This window comes from Cotesia typhae, unplaced genomic scaffold, assembly GCF_013202065.1.
Source record: "Cotesia typhae breed Kobodo isofemale line unplaced genomic scaffold, CoteBio_Ctyphae scaffold_13, whole genome shotgun sequence".
NCBI classification, from domain to species: Eukaryota; Metazoa; Arthropoda; class Insecta; order Hymenoptera; family Braconidae; genus Cotesia; species Cotesia typhae.
In genome coordinates, this window is record NW_027423774.1 from 12,440,896 (window position 1) to 12,460,279 (window position 19,384).

A 19,384-nucleotide genomic window follows, 5' to 3' on the forward strand; every position below is an offset into this window, starting at 1 on the left:
CCATCATCATAGAACCGGAGCCCTCGACTGAAACAGACGACATTAATTTCAGAAACGTCACCGATACATACGATAGAAATGAGTCAAACATAAATACTTTCACTCCCCAGAACGTAAACAGATCGCGATTCGCGGGATATTTAGGAGACGGTCCAGAACCCCGAACCCCAATCTTCGGAAGAGTCCTCATTCCCGATGAATTAGCGGCCATGGGGATCCATTATGACCATGTTAGCGGCCAAATCGTAGACGAAAACGGCGAAGCAATAACCGAAAGGGCCGGAACCGAATCGGCCAACCCCAATAACACACTTATCGAAACGGAATCAAAACTAAATAATTCACAGGCTAATAATAATATTAAATCACTTAGCAATTCGGAAAAGCCTAGCGATTCCAATAAAATTAGACGCGAAACAACTACAAGCGGGAATAAAACAGTGGGGGATGACGTAGGGAACAGCCGATTCGGACCACCATTTGTCGCCTACGACCCTCCAACTTTCGAAGAGGCTGAAGATATTTTTGCCGAAAGGCGCCATGGACCAAGAATATCTTCACCCTCGAGTTCAGACGAAAGTATACCGCCAAAAGGGTCCGACATAAAAATCAAATTTTCAACCAGCCGAGACGGGCTTACTTACGCTCGAGACCACTTAGTACACTTTTTAGCAGCTGATTGCGAAATAATAAAACCCGTAGCGAAACTGCTCCGCGACTTAAAATTTATAAATGCCGATGACCTTCACGCCTCAAAGCCTACAAAGGGGGACGTATTCGTCACCAAGCTAGGTCGTTGTAAAATCTTTACGGTATTTATCAAAACAAAACATTTCGAAAAATTAGACCCTATCGACCTGATCGAAGGATTGAGAAATCTTCGACAGTCAATGCACAAACACGACATTCATTCGTTTCGCTGTGCAAAGCAGGGGGACGAATTTGACGACTTAGACATAAAAGCCTATTTATTACACGAACTAAGAGACTGTCCAATAACAATTACCTTGTGCGAAGGGAACGTCGAGGTACCAGACGAATCCCTTCGAACAAAAATAATTGAGGAAAATCATAACAGCCTAATAGGGGCCACAAAGGTGTGGTAAAAACATATTGGCGTATTCGCGAAAAATATTACTGGCCAGGAATGAAAGATAAAATCTACAATTATATACGAGCATGCGAGATATGCCAGAAAAATAAACTCACGCGAATAAAAACCAAACAGCCTATGTTCATGTTCATCACAGACACACCCTTCGAACCTTTCGAAAAAATTAGTATAGATACGGTAGGACCCCTGCCCATGACCCCTGACGGAAATGTACACATCCTAACGATCCAGGATAATTTTTCTAAAGCAGCTGCGGCAGTTCCTCTCCCTGATATCAGAGCAGTAACTGTTGCAGATGCCCTGTTAAATCATTATATCGCTCTTTATGGGTGCCCTCGCGTAATTCTATCAGATAAGGGCACCTCATTTACAAGCAAATTAATTCAACAGCTAGCCAAAGCACTGAGAATTCAAAGAATAACAACTTCCTCATACTATCCACAATCGAACGGAGCCTTGGAACGATCTCACCAGCCTTTAATCGACTACCTCCGGGCTTATGTAGATAAATTCAGTAACTGGGATCGGTATGTCCCAATGGCAATGTTGAATTATAACACCACCGTGCACACAGCCACAAAATTTACACCATACGAAATTTTGTACGGAAGAAAAGCCCGAAGTCCAACTCAATTTCCGGACTTCAGTAAAATCGAATCATATAACGATTATCTAGCAGACTTAATTAGTCGAATTTCCGAAATTCAACGAATATCTGCGGAAAATTTAACGAGAGCTAAACACGAGTCTAAAATCCGATTCGACAAACATATACACCCAACAAAATTTAGTGTAGGAGACCTCATATACACGTTGAAGGAACCTAGAAAAAATAAATTAGACCTTTACTATACCGGTCCATACGAAATAGTCGAAATAAATGAAATGGGAAATTTAATCGTTTGATGAATATTTTCTCGCTGAACAAGATTATATCAACAACTGCAAGCCAATCGGACCAGACATGGCATGCCCACCAGACCTCTTGTCCAAAACAACCAAGTTGGTGAACGAGGTAGATTGCGAGATGGAATTATTGATGAATCCGAAAACCAAAAATCTACGGAATTGTAATATAAGAATAATTCCAAAATGCAAATTAACTTGGATAAAAATGAACGAGAAAAACACCTGGGCATATTCGACGTGCAAGGAGGAAAATATTCAATGGAGATGTCCAGGACAAACTGCCGAAAATCAGGTAATTAATAGCACCGGCCTGATACATATCCATCAGGGATGCCAAGCGACGTGTAACGAATACACTATTCGTGGGATTGCCAGAGAATCAACAAAGATAGACCTCATTGCCCCGAGTTTTAACCTATCCTTAGAAACGTTAAACTCGAGCCTGAAAACCAACAACGCAGCTCCAAATTTGTTCGCACAGAATCAAGATCCAGCTACGATTATCGACAAATTCGAACCTTGGGGCCAAGGATTGGAAGAAAACGAAGAGAAAATGTCACTAATTGCCCTGGATCATCAAAAAGAAGAAATTAGTCGGAAGATAACTATAGGAACAGTATCAACTGTTGGAATAATATCACTTATAATTGGGGGGATAGCCATACAAAAAACTGTCCGCCGATTTCTATTGAAACCTCGCCAGACCAGCAGAAAAGACGAAAAACCAGTCGTAATCGAACTGAAAACATTCGAAGAAAAATCATCAAGCCTGCCAGAAGCCAACGAACCACTTCCAACAAGAACCGATGTCGACAACGAGATGAACGTCTCCACGAAAGCTAAAATAACAACCAAAGAGATCGTCAAAACACCAAAGAAACCAAAAACATTCCGATTAAGAGACTACAAATCACCAATTTAGAAGAAAAACCCAGCATCAACGAAAGAATTATTACATAATCAAACCGATGGCTCTTTTGCGGAAAAAGTAAGAAATAACTTTAAAATTATAATAGAATCCTTTCTTTCCTATATAATTTCGTTTTACAAAAATAATAGTAAAATTCTTCATGCCAAAAACGAGTCAACAGTTTGAACAAATAATCTAATCTAAAATACAAAAAAAAAAAAAAAAAAAAAAAAAAAAAAAAAAAAAAATTTTCCTACCTTAATAGATAGTTGATAGTATAATGAAAATCAGTAAAATTATCCGAATTATGAAAAGTTTTGCTGCTTTATGACTCACAAGACCGAAAATAAAATTATCTCCGGCCTTGGGGGGACGAGCGAGAACAACGCAAAACGTTATTTCAAAATTTCTTTTCCGAAAACAAAAAGTTTCTTCCTCCTTCCAAATAATTCTCCCAATCATAGTTTTCACCTTACTATCACTATAATTATATATTACACAGTATTTTACTATTGCCATTTTATCATTATACGTCATAATAAATATAACTACTTATTATAACTCTATTATATCTACTATATTACATTTTATATATTTTATATGTTATAACCGAGTATTCAACAAAATTTTATAAGTATATTAATTATATTATTAATATAATACTTTAACATTAATTATACTTTATAATGATTTTAAGAAAATCGAGCTAACGTCACTCATTAAAATCGTTCCAAATTATTAAATCATAAAGATTTGTTTCTCTTTGTAAAATCCTTATTTCGAACACTCAATATTCAATAAGAGTGAGTATAAGTAAGAAAGAGAACAGGAGGAGTCCTCTAGCGGTAATTATAAAAGAACTGCTACATCAAGCAAAGTAGCTTACCGACACTCGCTCAATTACAGTCGCCTCTCGGTAAGCCACGCCTACTACACCACAACCGTGCCGCCTTCAATGCATGCTCCACACACAACTCACACGTACATACATATACGAATATCATTATATACATGTACCGATATCTACCCTCCTCTCGTACCACCTTTCTAAAAAAAAAAAAAAAAAAAAAAAAAAAAAAAAAAAATTTTTTCCTTTCTTATCCTTATTAATCGAAATTATTCCTTTTATTTTTGGACTTCACTTTTGTTTTCTTTCTTTCTCTTTATCTGTTTATTTCACTTAATTCCTGTTTCACTTTATTCTTACTTTCTTCCGTATAAATCCAAATTCTACTTACCTTCTTGCTTTTCGTCATAACTACTATGATTATCATTATCATTATTATTAAGAGATGGGAAAAGGGTATAGAGAAAAAGGAGAGAGACAAAATAAAGAGAAGAAGAATACCTTTTATTTTTAAAAATAAATTTATTTATAAAAAAAAAAAAAAAAAAAAAAAAAAATAAATCCCTCTTCTCCCGCGACCGATGACACTCAATACGCCTAGCCTGCAACAAAGAAGCAAACAAAAGATAAAATAATCTCCAACAATCAGAATGCTGCTTAAGTAGGCATTCCAAAGAAAAACTTGTGAAGTATTTTACAATGACTTACCATCACGTCATGGTGACCAAACCATTGAAGATCGCCTCAATTAAGGCGATCCTCAAACGCCCGATGTCCTCGCTGTTGGGGCACACCATCTCCTCAAGATCCGAAGATCCCGCTAAACCTTCGGCGCCTTGCAGGCAGAAAAAGGTCGCCGCTTCCACGATCTCCGGAGGGAGTGGACCAAACACGTCCATGAATCGAGAAGCCAAAAGCAACGCCCGGCTTGGATTCACCGGACGTGCCAAAGCCTCCAAGATTTCAATGCCCGCTCTTATGTCCTAGAAAAAAAAAAAAAAAAAAAAAAAAAAATTTTTTTTTTATACATATTTTCTTATGAGAAGGGTACCTTTTCTATTTATTCTTCTCCTTTCCTTCACTTTTTCTATTCCTTCTCCCACTGAATGCATCAAAATTTAACTTACCTTCTCCCCGTGAACCATTACGGCCATTTGGTACCACGTACCATACCCCTCAAAATTCCTTCCAGTAAAATACATCGCGACAATCAGAACTCACGCTACTCACTGCTGAGACGATACTGACACTCGACACGGCTTCGTGAAATCGAGAGGCGAGAAGGATTAGTCACCCGTCAGCATATTATGCAGCGCGAGATTAAAATAATAAATTTAAATTTAAATATTCGCGCCAGATGACTTTACTCATTACTCTTTTAATAGGTTAAAATACATTAAATAAAATTTGTAAGTGGCTCTCGCTTATGGGGAAGGTGGCCATAGGAAAACCGAAAAACTATACCAGCTTCTCGCTTTTCCGGGGGAATGTTATGTCCACCCCAAAATTTTTCTTTAAATTTAAATCACCCGCGCAGATGGAAGACTTCTCCATGCGCGAAAGCCACAATAAAATATAAGCTACGCGACTGCTGGTTGACTAGCGGGGACTTCTGCAAACTCAGCACCGCGAGCATTTAAAAACGAGAAACGGAGACCGCTCCCGGTCTTTTTTTAATTAATTCGACTTCCGCGTTTAATTGACGGGCCCGTGCCTTGTAGAGTCCTTTGCTTTAATTTGCACTGCACTTAAAGGAAGTTTGGACGCGGTTTAACCGGCAGGCCACGTACTAATTTTAAGTATCTTAGAGAGTCGCATTCTTAAAGTTCTAATTTGCCCTGCACTTAGGCGAGAATTCGGCCAGCAAATAAATCCTAAAGAACCGGAATCTCCAAGTTCTAATTTGCTCTGCACTTAGGCGAGAATCCGGTCATTAAGTTATTCAAAATTTCTTAAAAGCTAGTTTTGCGCACTTTACCCTACGGGGGACTGGAGGACGTTAGCTCAATCAAATTAATAAAATTCATTTGATTAAATTACGTTAAAATTCATATTTGTTAAAGTGTAAGAGTTTTAGTGTCTATAAAAATAAATGTCAAGAGAAGTGAAATTTGTTCGAATCAATTCATTTCGTAAAAATAAGCAGCCCAATCCATCCTACTCTATCCGCCGCAAGGACCGATCAGAGGGCCCAACCCAGGAAAAGGCGCTAACAGCAGCCCCGGAATCACGGATCCGGTAATAATTAAAAATCCTGCAAAGAGTAAGTACACCTTTTCTTAATAAAAATCCGTAATCAGTCTCAAACGAAGGCGTGGTAAATTCGTCCGTCGAAAACGTCCCACATAAATAATTAAAACAACGGAATTAAAAACTCCGTTGCGTATTCTTTAAGCCGTTAGTCCAAACCTCCACCGTTTACGCTACCACTTAAACGCCCTTGGACATAACATCGGTTGATAGCCTTTTGCCAAATTTTTAATAAATGATTTTAAATTATGGTATGAATTAATATCGACTGCATGTCTCAAGTTAATGGTGGTTCTTAACATAGACCATTGGCCCCATAAGGTTGGTGGCTTATGATTTTTCGATAGCTCTCTGAAGTATACTAAAAATACATTTTCATTGAATGATTCCGTGTTATTTTTCTTTTGCCATGATATAAATTGATCATACGCGAAAACATAGCGCGCTTTAGATTTCTCAGGCAACAAATTGTCCGTTATCAATTTGGCTTCATCATCAAAATTACGAATAATCTCGTCTCCGGTAATTTCAGTGTCAGATTCATCTAAACTCATTGTGGTTTTACGCTTAATTATTAAAAAAAATTTATAATATATAAACTTATTGCACTTAATAAATTGATTTCATACCCTTAAACTGGTGTTATAACAACTAAATAAACATTCTATTGTTTAGTTACATGTTACTAGGATACGTGACATCATTGGGGAAATTAAATATATGAGTAAATTAATTTAATAATCCAATAATTACCATTCTATTTATTTTAATTACAACTGAACTTCCAATTCTAGCGTTATAAAAATTATAAACGATACACGGGTGGGAACTGAGACATCGCATCATCAGATTTTTATTCCGCTCACCTTCGACTGAGGGTTAGCAAAGTGGTGTGCTATTAAATAGATCGAAACTAAATAGTTCTCTTTTTAGCTTATTATTTATACTAAAATTAATAAATTAATAATATATACATGTATACGTACCTTTTATAATTAAATAGAGTAAGAATATTGGCTGACAAAAATTAATATTTTATTTTTTAATTCAACGAATTAACTATAATTCAATTATACAACAAATAATTATTATATTAATATCAAACAATTTAAATTTTAATTAAATATAAATAAACTTAGTGATTAACAATTATGATAAAAACAGTATGAATTTTAACAATAAATATCAAATTAAACATTGACAAAGAAAATTCATCATTTTTTTTGGCATTACAGTAACAACAGTAACAATTTTTGTTTGAATAGCAGTAGATGTAGATGGTGCGATGTGATCTGCACTAATTGACTTCTGGTACAGTTTTGATCAATTTCCCGATGAATTTTTAACGCATTCTGCTGCTACTGTATTGGATTACCATCCATCAAGTTGTTTGACAGCTTTTATATTTACCTCAGAGTTTACAAGTATTGTTCCGGCCGAACGTCGACAACAGTGGCCGGTGTAGACCTCCGGATTCTCCAATTGTAAACAAATAGCCACTGCTTTCAGTACTTCGCTGATTTTACTTTTACTGATTACCTGGCAAGAACACTTTCCATTTTGATACTTAATGAAAAATCTTCTTGTGTCGATGTCTTTCGGGCGTAGATCCATGTATTTTTTAACAGTTGCATAATACTCTTTGCCAATGACAAAAGTCCGAAGATGATTGTTTTTATAATCTTTAATTTTCACGATTAATTGGTTTCCAGTATCTTCGATATCTTGGACATTTATTTGACAAAATTCATTTGATCTCAATGCTCCAAAAATTCCAAAAATGAGAATGACCTGTAATTAAAAATATTAATTAATATAAATACTTTGGGGATAATACATGCTTTAAAAATAAAAAAACAATACTTCATTATAACAATTAAATTTAAGTTGTAAATATTTTTATCTATATTTTACTTACTTTTTTTGATAAGTAGATTAAATCATCGAAATTGTTCAAAAAATTATTTATTTGAGATAAAGTAAAAACTTGAGCTTTTTCAGATTGATCATCTGAACTCATTGTGATTTTTACACTTAATTATTTAAAAAAAAATTAATATATAAACTTATTGCATTTTATAAATTAAATTGATGTGTTTAACACTGTTTATTCTGGGGTTATGAGAACTAAATAAACATTATATTGTTTAGTTACGCGTTGCTAGGACACGCAACATCATCGAGAAAATTGATTGTACGAGTAAACTAATTTTAAAACCTAATCATTACTATTTTATCTGTTTTAATTTCAACCGAACTTTCAATCCTAGCGTTATAAAAAATTATATACGTTACACGGGAGGGAATTGAGACATCGCAACCTCGGATTTTTATTCCCCTCGCCTTCGGCTCGGGGAACAAAAATCCGGGTTGCAATGTCTCATTTCCCTCCCTAGCAACGTAATATACTATTTCACACTATTTATAAATCCAAGGTATTTATGTCTTCAAATCAAATTTATCCCAAACATTGTTATTCAATGACAATTAACACTATTATTATTTATTTTAACCATAGAATAGTTACTACTGCAATCATACTTTAACCATACTAAATATCCTGACAATGATAAATTATTAGAAAATTTCTTACAATAATAATAATGGTTCTTTTAAATACAAATAAACAGTTCTTATAAAAGTTTCATATCATAAGATATTCTTCTAATTTCGTGATTTTAATTTTATTGTTAGTCTTTAGACTCGTAAAAAGTTGATTTTTAAATCTTCTTATAGAGTCGTTAGTAAAGATGCAATGGAAAATTTTTCGATAAGCGTAGGAAATGATAATTTTATGTCTTTAAAATATTATACTTGCAATCCTTAGCATGAAAATCATCTAAAATTGTAATACAAATTGTATAATTTTTAAGGAAATTTATCAATTAACGGGGAAGAGTTGATTGTTAATTCATTTACTCCTTCAATAATCTATATTTATCAACCTAACTTATAATATTAAACATAATTTTCAGTAAATATTGGAATTTTAGTTTCCATTCATTTGAAACTTTTTCATTTAATCATACACATTTCCTTCAGTAATGAGTATGAATAGAAAATTTATTTTTGATATACTTACTGAATGTCTGGTTATTGTCAAGATGAACTACTGATGTTTATGAAAACAATAGTTGAAAATTAAATTATACATAATCACTTAAGTCTATAAAAGAATAAACAAATTTCCATTTTTCGAATCATCTGTTTTTTTAAACAGATGATTTTTGTGGCTATTTAAATTTAAAATAATATTATTCAATAAATAATGTAAAGTATATGCTCTCTTAAAAAAAAACTCCAGTTATCTCCAGCTATGTAGTGTATGAAAAATAGGATTACTAGACTAGGACCACTTACTCTCTATTAGAGAATTCATTTCAAAATTTTAAAAACTCTAGAAAATAAAAAAGTACAACTTATTATGTTTATTCATTTCATGTTAAGATTCAAAATAAACTTTTTTGGGTATATCTATATCTATGGATTGACATTTTATTGTAAATTTCAGGTTGCACGACGAAAATTAAAATCAACAGCAATAATGATTTTGAAGCACTATTATTCACTGATCCTGCGATGAAAAAGTCGATGAGTAATTGGCCAGAAATATTATTTATAGATGGAACCTATAAATTATTCAATTTAGGGTTTACTTTATACTTTATAATGATTCAAAACGGTAGTGGGAGAGGTGAAATCGTGGGAGTATCTATTGTCACAAAGGAAACGGCTCAGAATATTGAATGGGTTGCCAGGAACTTCCGTGAACTGAATAGTGAAGCTTGTGAGAAAACTACTTGCATAATGACCGATAAAGACCTTACAGAGCGAGCTGCATTCGCAAAAGTTTTTCCTAATGCTCAATTTCTTTTGTGTATGTTTCATACTTTAAAAACTTTCGATCGAAAATTGAAAGGTATGAAAATAACTAAAGAACAAAAATCTGTTAGCTTCAAGTTGCTCCGTAGTTTAGCCTTTTCTAAATCTCCAGAATACTATGATAGTACGTACAAAAATTTTCTCGTCAAGTATCAAAATGTGTGAAACAATATTTTGACTGCAACTGGAATAATAATCGGGATGAGTGGACTAAGTTTGGGATGGCTGAACATAACTATGGAAATGAGACGAATAATATTGTTGAAAGTACAAACAAACAGATAAAAACAATGTGTCACTATCATAGTACGCTCTGTGAATTCGCATATAATTTTTTTCTACTCCTGAAGGCGTCAAAAATGGAAGGTAACTTACAAATGGCAACAGATGGATTGAAGAAATTAAATATTGATTCTAAACTTAATTATTCTTTGGATGAATATGCCAACTTTTTAACGAAGAAAGCTTTTAATAAACTATTTGAAGAATTACAAAAATACTCTAGTATTCAAGTTACTGGAAGTTGTGACACGACTCAAGTTTGTAGGATGATAATAAATGGTTATCTATTTACTTCATCAACTACCACTTGTGAATGTCATTTTCGGAAGAGCCTGAAATTGCCATGTGTTCACATTTTAACCACCAGAAAATACTACAACTTGAATTTGTTTAGTGCAGAATTGTGTCACAATAGGTGGTCAAAGGAAGTAAATCTTCAAGTAGTAAGTTCTGATTTTGATGATAATACTTCTTTAGCAAATTACTTTTTGTTAGACTCGTTTAACGAAATTGAAACAATTGAGGTGCATGAATCATCATTTGATAATGCTACTGCTGAATCTAGTTTAACAAAAATATCAAAAATAAAAAAGCAACAAATTCTTCAACCGTTATTTGACAAAATTTTGTTAACCGCAGAGCGTGCAACAGACGAAGAATTTAAAGAAGTACATCAAAGATTAATGAAGTTTACTGATGCATTAGAGAAAAATCAATCAGTTGATAATATTTCTGGCGAAAATGTCGAACTATCGATGGTAACATTGCCACCAGTAAGAAAATTAAGAGGAAGGTCACGAGTTGATATGAAAACCACCACCGGATTTTTCCCACGAAAAAAATAATTATTATATACAGGTTCTGATATTGTTAATCACAATTATATTTTTCATTCACAATAATCATATCGCAAGACTTGAGAACTTATAAATATAACGATAGTAGTAAAATGTTTAATTATTTTAACAATTTAAGATCTTATTATTTAGGCAACTCACAAAATTAATAAATGCTGTGAAATAACTCTTGAGTTATAACACTTTTGAGATAGTGTTTGCAAATTTTCATCCAAGATTTCTTTCATTGTTTCTAATTAAAGTTTATTTCCATGACTTCAGTCAAAGACCAACCCAATCTTGATTAGCTAAATCTTATTTAAACTGAGATAGTATTCCAAGTTATAGACTTGTATTTAGATACAATGTTCAGATTACTTGGCTCTTAGATATATTTAATTTTTATTAATTTTAAAATTAAGTTTTGTAAAGTGAATATCTATTGATTTAGTTATTTTGTTCTTGAAGGTCTAGCAGCAAAAACTAATGAGGAAAAAACATAAGTTTCACAAGACAATGTATAGACCATCATGCGATATAAAAAAAAAACGTAATTTGAGAAAAGAAAGTATTTATTTATTTATTTATTTACAAATGGGAGGTCCAACAGAATGAGCTTCTAATTATAGGACCAACAGTCTTTGTTTTTTTCTTTTTTAAATATAAACAATAATTTGTAGTCTTAACAAATTTTTTACATAGATATAATTAACAACAAATTTAGTAATTACATATATAGAATATCATTAGTCGATTAAACAAGATTATAGATAATAGATTAAATCTGGTATAAATAGAAAAATTTTTAGTTGAGTGTAGTAGGCTTGGCTACCTTAAGTACCACTTGATGAATAATAAGAATCATATAGGTGTTAATAAGTAATACCATACAGGAATATAACAGAATATAGAGAGCTATGCTAGAGTTATCGCAGAGAGATTGTGTAGCCGGTTCATCTAAGTTGATTCGCCTATGTTTTTGGAATTAATGCTCGAATTTGACCTAGAGTAGTGGACTCAGCTATGTTGAGAGGATCGTATGAGTCTGGATTTAAGCCCGCTAGATAGTTGGCGGCTGACTGGAGTCTGGACATAGGCGTAGTTACTGACTTCCACTTAGGTAGTTTTAAATAGAATAGAGTAAACTGTTGACTCGCAATCTATTTTACACATAGTCAATCTTGAGATGAACAGAGCAGAGGCTGCTAATCTCCTATCCTCCAGTGAAGTGAAGTCAGTGGTGGATAGAAGTTCATCGTAATTAGCACCTCTTGATGGGTATGACCCAGATGTCTTCCAGGTCATAAATTTGAGAAAATGCTTTTGGACTTTTTCTATTAGGTTAATTTTCTTTTTGCAACTCGGGTCCCAACCCAAAGAGCCGTATTCCAACTTGGATCTAACTAGTGCGAAGAATAGAATTTTAATGGCGTAGGTATTGTTGAAATTTTTGCAGGTACGGAGTACAAAATCTAGAGTTTTCATAGCAGAGCGTCCTACTTTGTCAATATGAAGATGAAAGTTCAGTTTTGTGTCAAGGGTAACTCCAAGGTCCTTAATGTGCTCAACTCGCCGTAAATCTAGTAATTAAAGATGATGGGAGATCTAGAATAAGTTAAGACTGCACATTTTGATATATTGACTTCTAGTTTATTGATTTTACACCAGTTTCCAAGGGCAGTAGTGTCTTCTTGTAGTTTGGCGCAGTCTGATACATCTTTGATACGTATCAATGTAAATCTTAATATCTTCGCATCATCTGCAAAAAAACTGATAAGAGATTGAATGGCTCCAGGTGCCAAGTTGATGAAAATAGCAAACAGTAGAGGACCTAGATTAGAGCCTTGTGGAACGCCTGAAGATGATACAAAAGGTTTCGAAAAAGTCCCATTGATTTTTACTGCATTGGTTCGGTTATCAAGGTAAAAAGTTAGAATGGTTATCAATTGCTCCGGGACATCTAGCTCGCCGAGGGCTTTTAGAAGTAAGACATAGTCCATTGAATCAAAAGCTTTGGAGAAATCTGTGTATACTGCATCAACTTGCATCAAATTGTAGCAGTAAGCTCCATAACTTTTGAAAAATACAATTAATTGGCTTGATTATAATATTAATAGGTCCGTCAATTCATTGCGAATAACTGTATAGAAAACCGCAACTTAATAATTACTCGTTTAATGTAAATTAAAGAAAAAAAGTGTGTGTGTGTGTGTGTGTGTGTGTGTGTACCCAGTACACAGGTAAGAAGTGAAACTTCTTTACGACATATCTTTTGTTACTATTCAGAACTTTACAGAAATTGGGTAAAGAAGGCTTAAGAAACAATATATTTTTCAGTATTAAATTAAAGCTTTTTTATTACTATATAAACGCGCATACAAATAATGTGAGTAATTCGAAGAGCTCAAAAGCATAGAGCAGCTACTTCTTTGAGCTCGAAGAGCTCAAAAACAGTGTAAGGAGTGGAATTTTGAGCGTTTAGAAATAGCGGGAAGTTACAGGGATAGTCTTTAGGGTGAAGCGTTTTCCACATTTTTTACTCTGCAACTAGTTTCAGTTCATTGCAATAAATAAATGAATATTATTTTTTTCTCAGCCAATCAGAAAGCTTGGTTACGCTTATCTTTATTCTCTTTCTTTTAAAAAAACCAAATTCCTGGCCCTACTGATCATACTTATCTCATCGATAATAATAACTTTAACATATTTAAACAATGTTCTGTATTATTGACCAGTTTCGTTACTTGAAGGACGTAACCTTGATAATGATATTTTTACCGCTGTATGAACAGTTGTTCCTTCAATCGCTGCAGCTTTACCAGTTGAAGCACAAGTTATATATGCATTACAGTATCCGTCATTATCAGTATAACGATTATAAATTTCTATTAGAAGTTTAATTACGAATGTTTTACCACATTCAGCAGGGCCCGTAAAAAATATTTGAAAAGGGACATTATCTGGTGATAAAAGATAAGAAATAACATGAAGCAATAGTCTTTTTTGTTTCTCATTAGCCATTCTCATGAAATTATTAAAATCCTCATTGGCCATTAAATTTTCTCTTCTTTTTGCAATTTTCCGTGTCTTTAAATCCTTAGAGTCACGGAGAACGAGACGCATTCGCCTATCTCTTTGCAATTTTCCGTGTCTTTAAGTCCTTAGAATCACGGACAGCGAGAATTGTTCGTCAGTCTCTTTGTAATTTTCCGTAGCTTTAAGTCCTTAGAGTCACGGACAGCGAGAATTGTTCGTCGGTCTCTTTGCTATTTTCCGTGGCTTTAAGTCCTTAGAGTCACGGACAACGAGAATGGTTCCTCAGTCTCGTTGCGATTTTCCGTGTCTTTAAGCCCTTAGAGTCACGGACAACATAAAAATTTGTTTAATTAAAAAATTTTTCTATGGGTTTTTTATGTGTTTATAGACACGGAATAACACGCTAGAAATGACCATTTATTCACTTTTTTAGAGTCACGGATTTTACGTGGATGGTGTCTTTAGCAGTACCGGACGAAGAAGCTGACCATACGTAGTGTTGAACGTGTTCGTAAGTGTTGCATACCAAAAATATTTAATACCCAAATAATTTTTTTAGTTGCTATAATTTTATTAATATTATTTCTAGAAATACCAGGGATTGAAGCGAAAAAAATCACTAGTATGGGCAAAGATGTTCAAGTAACAAAAGATCCGTATCAACCAAACAAATCCGGTAAAACCGAAAGTTCAAATGATTCGAAAAATCCACTAGCAGCCAGTTCTGCAGTCGAGTCCAATAATAATTCAAATATGATAAATGAAGTTAACCATGATAGTGTTGCAGCTAGCTACGGGCATGAAAAAAGATACAACAAATCAAGTTGACACTCTTACTGAACAGTCAGTAACATGTAATTCAAACTGCTGCTGTAAGTATCAATTGATTTTGTTATTGATCTCTTTAAATTTCTCATTTTATCTTTGTTTCATTGAAATGGGATATGGAAAAAAATTCTCAATTGCTGTATAGTAAAAAATATTTGTTTTTCTAACAGCTGGATGTCGATCAGTGTTATATTCCGTTTCTCGTAAGCTTGACACATTATTAAGTATTATAGGGGATAATCCTCGGCCAAATACGATTAAAGCATCAGATATACTGCCAAAGTTTCCAATATGTAATCATGAAGATTTGGTAAAATTTAACAAATTATTGACAGATAAAGAAGCAGCACGCACTCAATACGTAATTACTTTTTCTATTCTGGTGAATTGCATCAAATTTTATGGTTGACTTGTTTTTTAATTATTTTTTGCCTTTTTCAAAATCTCAATTTATTTACGACTTTTTATTCTAATAGAAATATAAAATTTTGACTTTTAAAACTTTACAAATTCAACTAGTTCTTACGGTCTTTAAGTTGTTATTATTTTTGCTTGCAAACTACATCGTCAACCATGAAACTAAATGATAAAAAAGAAGAAAGACGGAATAGCTGTCTTCAGACAAAATTTTTCAAGAGTACATATTCATGTTACATGCTTTTTATTTTTTTCATGCTATAAAGAAAATGCTATGAATAATGCTAATGAAGAAACTATTGCTTATTACTATCTAACTTGAATAATTTTTTTATGGACATCGATTATGCTATACAAAATTTTTCAGGAGAATTTTATAAATCAACGACGACATGTCGATGGAAAAAAATGTATTCGAGTTGTATTGGGACATATTTTAACAGATGACCTCTGCTGCAAACTATCTTGGAGTGGTCAAAAAAACACAATAAAAGTTGAAAATATGGCATTTGTGAAGTATTTGAGAGGTATGCACACACTTTTAAATTGAAATAACTTTGTTCCCCTATTGAAAAAAATATTGAAATATTCTTTTAAAAATATAAAATCTTCTCAATATTGCACGATGCTGAAACGGAATTATTTTGACACGCAATTTTCACAAGGGTTTTGACAAACTTCCTCAGGAATAAAACAAAAAAAAATTAAATCATGAAAGTGATTTTTGACAAAGTTGTAGTGTTATCAAGCCCATTGCTCCCGTAAATACCACGCTCGTATTTATTTAATTTATCAGAAAAACGAGTTTTTTCTGAGAAATCATTATTAATCGATAAGAAAATTTTTTTAACATGTTCTGTAGCTACTATTATATATTTCAGTATGCTTTTTATCCATACATTTTTTCGTTTAAATTATGAAAATCACGATTTTTAGGCGAGAGTAGAGCATACCTGCGCGTTTCGCGCTAAAAATGAGTATACAGCGTATAGTCAGAATAACGATACATATCCTTATTCTGATGATATTTTTTTTCTCCGTGTATGTATTAAGAGACTTGAACAATATTCTTTTCAGGATTATTTCAATATAATTTTATTCTTACAGTCATTTTGTCCAACTTAATAGTTGTTTTTTGATATTAGATAGAAATATTTTTAATTAAACTGTATTGGAATTTTACTCACTGAATTCAAACTATTGCTGCAAAAAAACTAGCAAATAATGCTGTACAAAAAATATTTTATTTCTGACAAATTATTTTGACTAATAAAAATTAATGAGAAATTATATATGTAGAAGTGAATCATAGCAATCAATTTCGTTCTATATAAAAGTTAGAGCCTATTTGTTGAAACATGCAAGAAGAATATGAACAATATCTAAAAATTAAGAATCGGGAAATCTATTTTTCTTCTTTTTTGATAGATTTACTTACTTGTCTTTTGAAACTAAAAAAAAAAAAAACGAATTCTTACATGCAACATTTGTTTATCTTAATATGGTTATTTATTGTTTTTTAGATGCGGTCACAGGTATATCACGGTCTTCTCTAGATGAGTGCAAGCAAGCAATCATGTCCTGGTTGCAGCACGCGAATGACCGAATAAAAAAATCGACAAAGCACATGGATAACCCTCAATAATTTTTGAGTTTTTTTATTTTTATATTTATATCAAACTGACATTACCTGCGTCATTATTATATACCTTCTATAATTTAATTTTAATAAAAAAAATAAATAAAATTACATTCCTAATAAATTGTTGAAATTCTTTAAGTATATCAAGTACTTTTGCATGTTCGGTTGTTGATAGTTTATTTAAATTTAAAGGGAATCTTTCGTAATTATTTTTAAACGTTATCACTACATGAAATTTTCTTGTCGTTACTTTCTTTATAGCATATATATTGAAATATTATAAGCGTATAAGATATTTAAAAGATTGAAAAAATTAAATTTAGGAGATTTAAAAATGTATATAAAATGTCAATTAATCGATGTATTTATCCTAGTAACTAATATCCAAAAAAAGAATTCTAAAAGAAATCATATTTAAGACTTCTTAATTATGAATTCCATTTAACGTTTCTTAAAAACTCAAAAAAGTAACTCATTACGAGGTCTTTTTATGAATTCAATTACAAGAGCTCATTAGGTATTCATTTCCACGAGCTCAAAAAAATGAGCTTTTAAAGAGCTTTATTTGGAGAGGTCCTAAGATGTACGTTAGGTGGCGCATTCAACCTCTTCAGGAGGTCTTGAGAACGTCTTTCTGACGTGAGATCTGACGTCCAAATCAGAAAACTGAGTTCCTAAAGACTGATATTATACGTCACTTTGCTATCTGGGCAGTTAGTTGAAGCTTCCATTATTGATGTATTGCCTACTGAAGATATTGTACCGGATCAAGAATACAATATTCTGAACCAAGATGTAATCATGGATCAGGAATTACTTCAATCAAACATACCCAATAGATATTGCAACTCTTCCGACCAGTTAATAATTAATCATTCTACTAGTGAACAAATTGATATTGATTTAGATTCATATTTACCATACAGGAATTATCATAAATTTGAACAAGCTCGTGAGATGTTTAAAATAAATTTCTCCGACAATTTATTTGGACATTCATGTTCAGTATGTGACAGGTTGTGAAGATTTACCAACGTTGGATTTAATTTCAGAAAGGCTCATATCACCACGTATTCCTTTTATGCAGATTAGAAGATTGAGACATGTAAATGGTCAATATGGCATTTACGGTCAAATAATAAACGTGCCCGTTTCAGTTAATAATATGGTTAAATCACTTCCAAGGAGTGTTGATGACGATTATTGTATAAATGTCCATATAAAACGTAAAAAAATTCATCGATCTAGTTATTTACACGGTATTATCAACAAACGAACAATCAAAACTTGGCTACAATTTTTAATTTCAACTCCGTTGTATATAATGTACGATATTAAAATTGATGATTTGTTTTTTACTGATAACCAAATTGACAACCAAATTCAACAAGCTGATATCAGCGAACATATACCGATAGAAGAAAGTTTGACAGCACAATAACAGACATTAATGTGGTGTAACAGGGTAAAATTACCCTTAATCGATAAGTCACCGGATATCGATAATTATTCGACATAGCACTGGCGCGTCTCGATCTACGGGCCTAAAGAGAGAATAGGAGGGGGTGAGTTTGGGTTAAAATAGGTGAGCCGTGCAGTGGAAAAGGGAGAAGTAGTGTGACCGCCAGACTGAGTGCCACGGAAATCAAAAAGGACCGTTCCCGAGAGTAGTGACGAGACGAAGGAAGCCAACTACAACTAGGACTTCATCCTCAACGAGTGAGTTAGATCATCGTTTTGTTCGTCAAGGTGTCAATTATTGCTCTGTGGGAAGGAAGTGGACCGCGGTTTATCCAATGCCCAGTTACTTCTCCTAATTATTTATCAATTGGATCGTTAATCGACGAAAATTTAATTCAATAGATTAATAGTGAAACATTTGCTAGTTTTGGATTTAGTGATTTTCATGGGGGTTTATACCCGAGGATCACTCAATCGACCTTGCGGGGGAAGTTTTAATATCTAAAAGTTTTCAATCAATTAACTAACATCTAAGAAAATTCATTAAATTAATTTTTCAATAATTAACTTAGTAAAATTGATTAATTTTTGTCATTTAGAAAAATCGATAGATTTTATTCGTGGAATTTTCGTCAAGCGTCAGTTGTGTATCGCATAAATTCCAATATCCAAGGTTAAGCAAGCCTCGACTGGCGAATGTTCTAGCAAATAAAATTTGACTATTTCGACTCGTGTCGAATTTTTATAATTGATAAAACGATCAGAAAATTGTTGATAATATTTTATATTAAGAATTAATTACTAAGAATGTTTTATATTAAGAAAATTATTAATTGAGAATATTATAGAGTAGAAAATTATTAAGAAAATTATATTAGGAATTTTTATCGAAATGATTATATTATAAAATTACTTTTAACAAGTATAAATTAAGTAAATTAAGGGGATTAGGTCCGTGAAGGAATTAAAT

The 19,384-nt window shown here is 32.8% G+C and overlaps 2 protein-coding genes across 3 annotated transcripts; one reads left to right on the plus strand and one right to left on the minus strand.

Moving 5' to 3' along the window:
• Positions 1-2,894: 2,894 nt before the first annotated feature.
• LOC141534770 (uncharacterized) lies at positions 2,895-5,191 on the minus strand. Of its 2 annotated transcripts, XM_074254340.1 has the most exons (3): positions 4,908-5,191; positions 4,489-4,763; positions 4,355-4,382 (listed from the first exon to the last, which is right to left on the minus strand). In XM_074254340.1, the coding sequence occupies exons 1-2, from the start codon at positions 4,980-4,982 to the stop codon at positions 4,491-4,493; spliced, it is 348 nt and encodes a 115-aa protein (XP_074110441.1). In that variant the 5' UTR covers positions 4,983-5,191; the 3' UTR covers positions 4,355-4,382; positions 4,489-4,490. The 2 variants fall into 2 exon arrangements, with proteins under 2 accessions (XP_074110440.1, XP_074110441.1); XM_074254339.1 differs by having other exon boundaries at positions 2,895-4,763; positions 4,908-5,187.
• Positions 5,192-12,815: 7,624 nt separating this feature from the next.
• On the plus strand, positions 12,816-16,956 carry LOC141534049 (uncharacterized). The gene is made up of 6 exons (XM_074253193.1): positions 12,816-12,903; positions 14,656-14,742; positions 14,846-14,938; positions 15,065-15,255; positions 15,679-15,838; positions 16,835-16,956. Exons 1-6 carry the CDS (start codon positions 12,816-12,818, stop codon positions 16,954-16,956), a joined length of 741 nt encoding a protein of 246 aa, XP_074109294.1.
• The last annotated feature ends 2,428 nt before the right edge of the window (positions 16,957-19,384 follow it).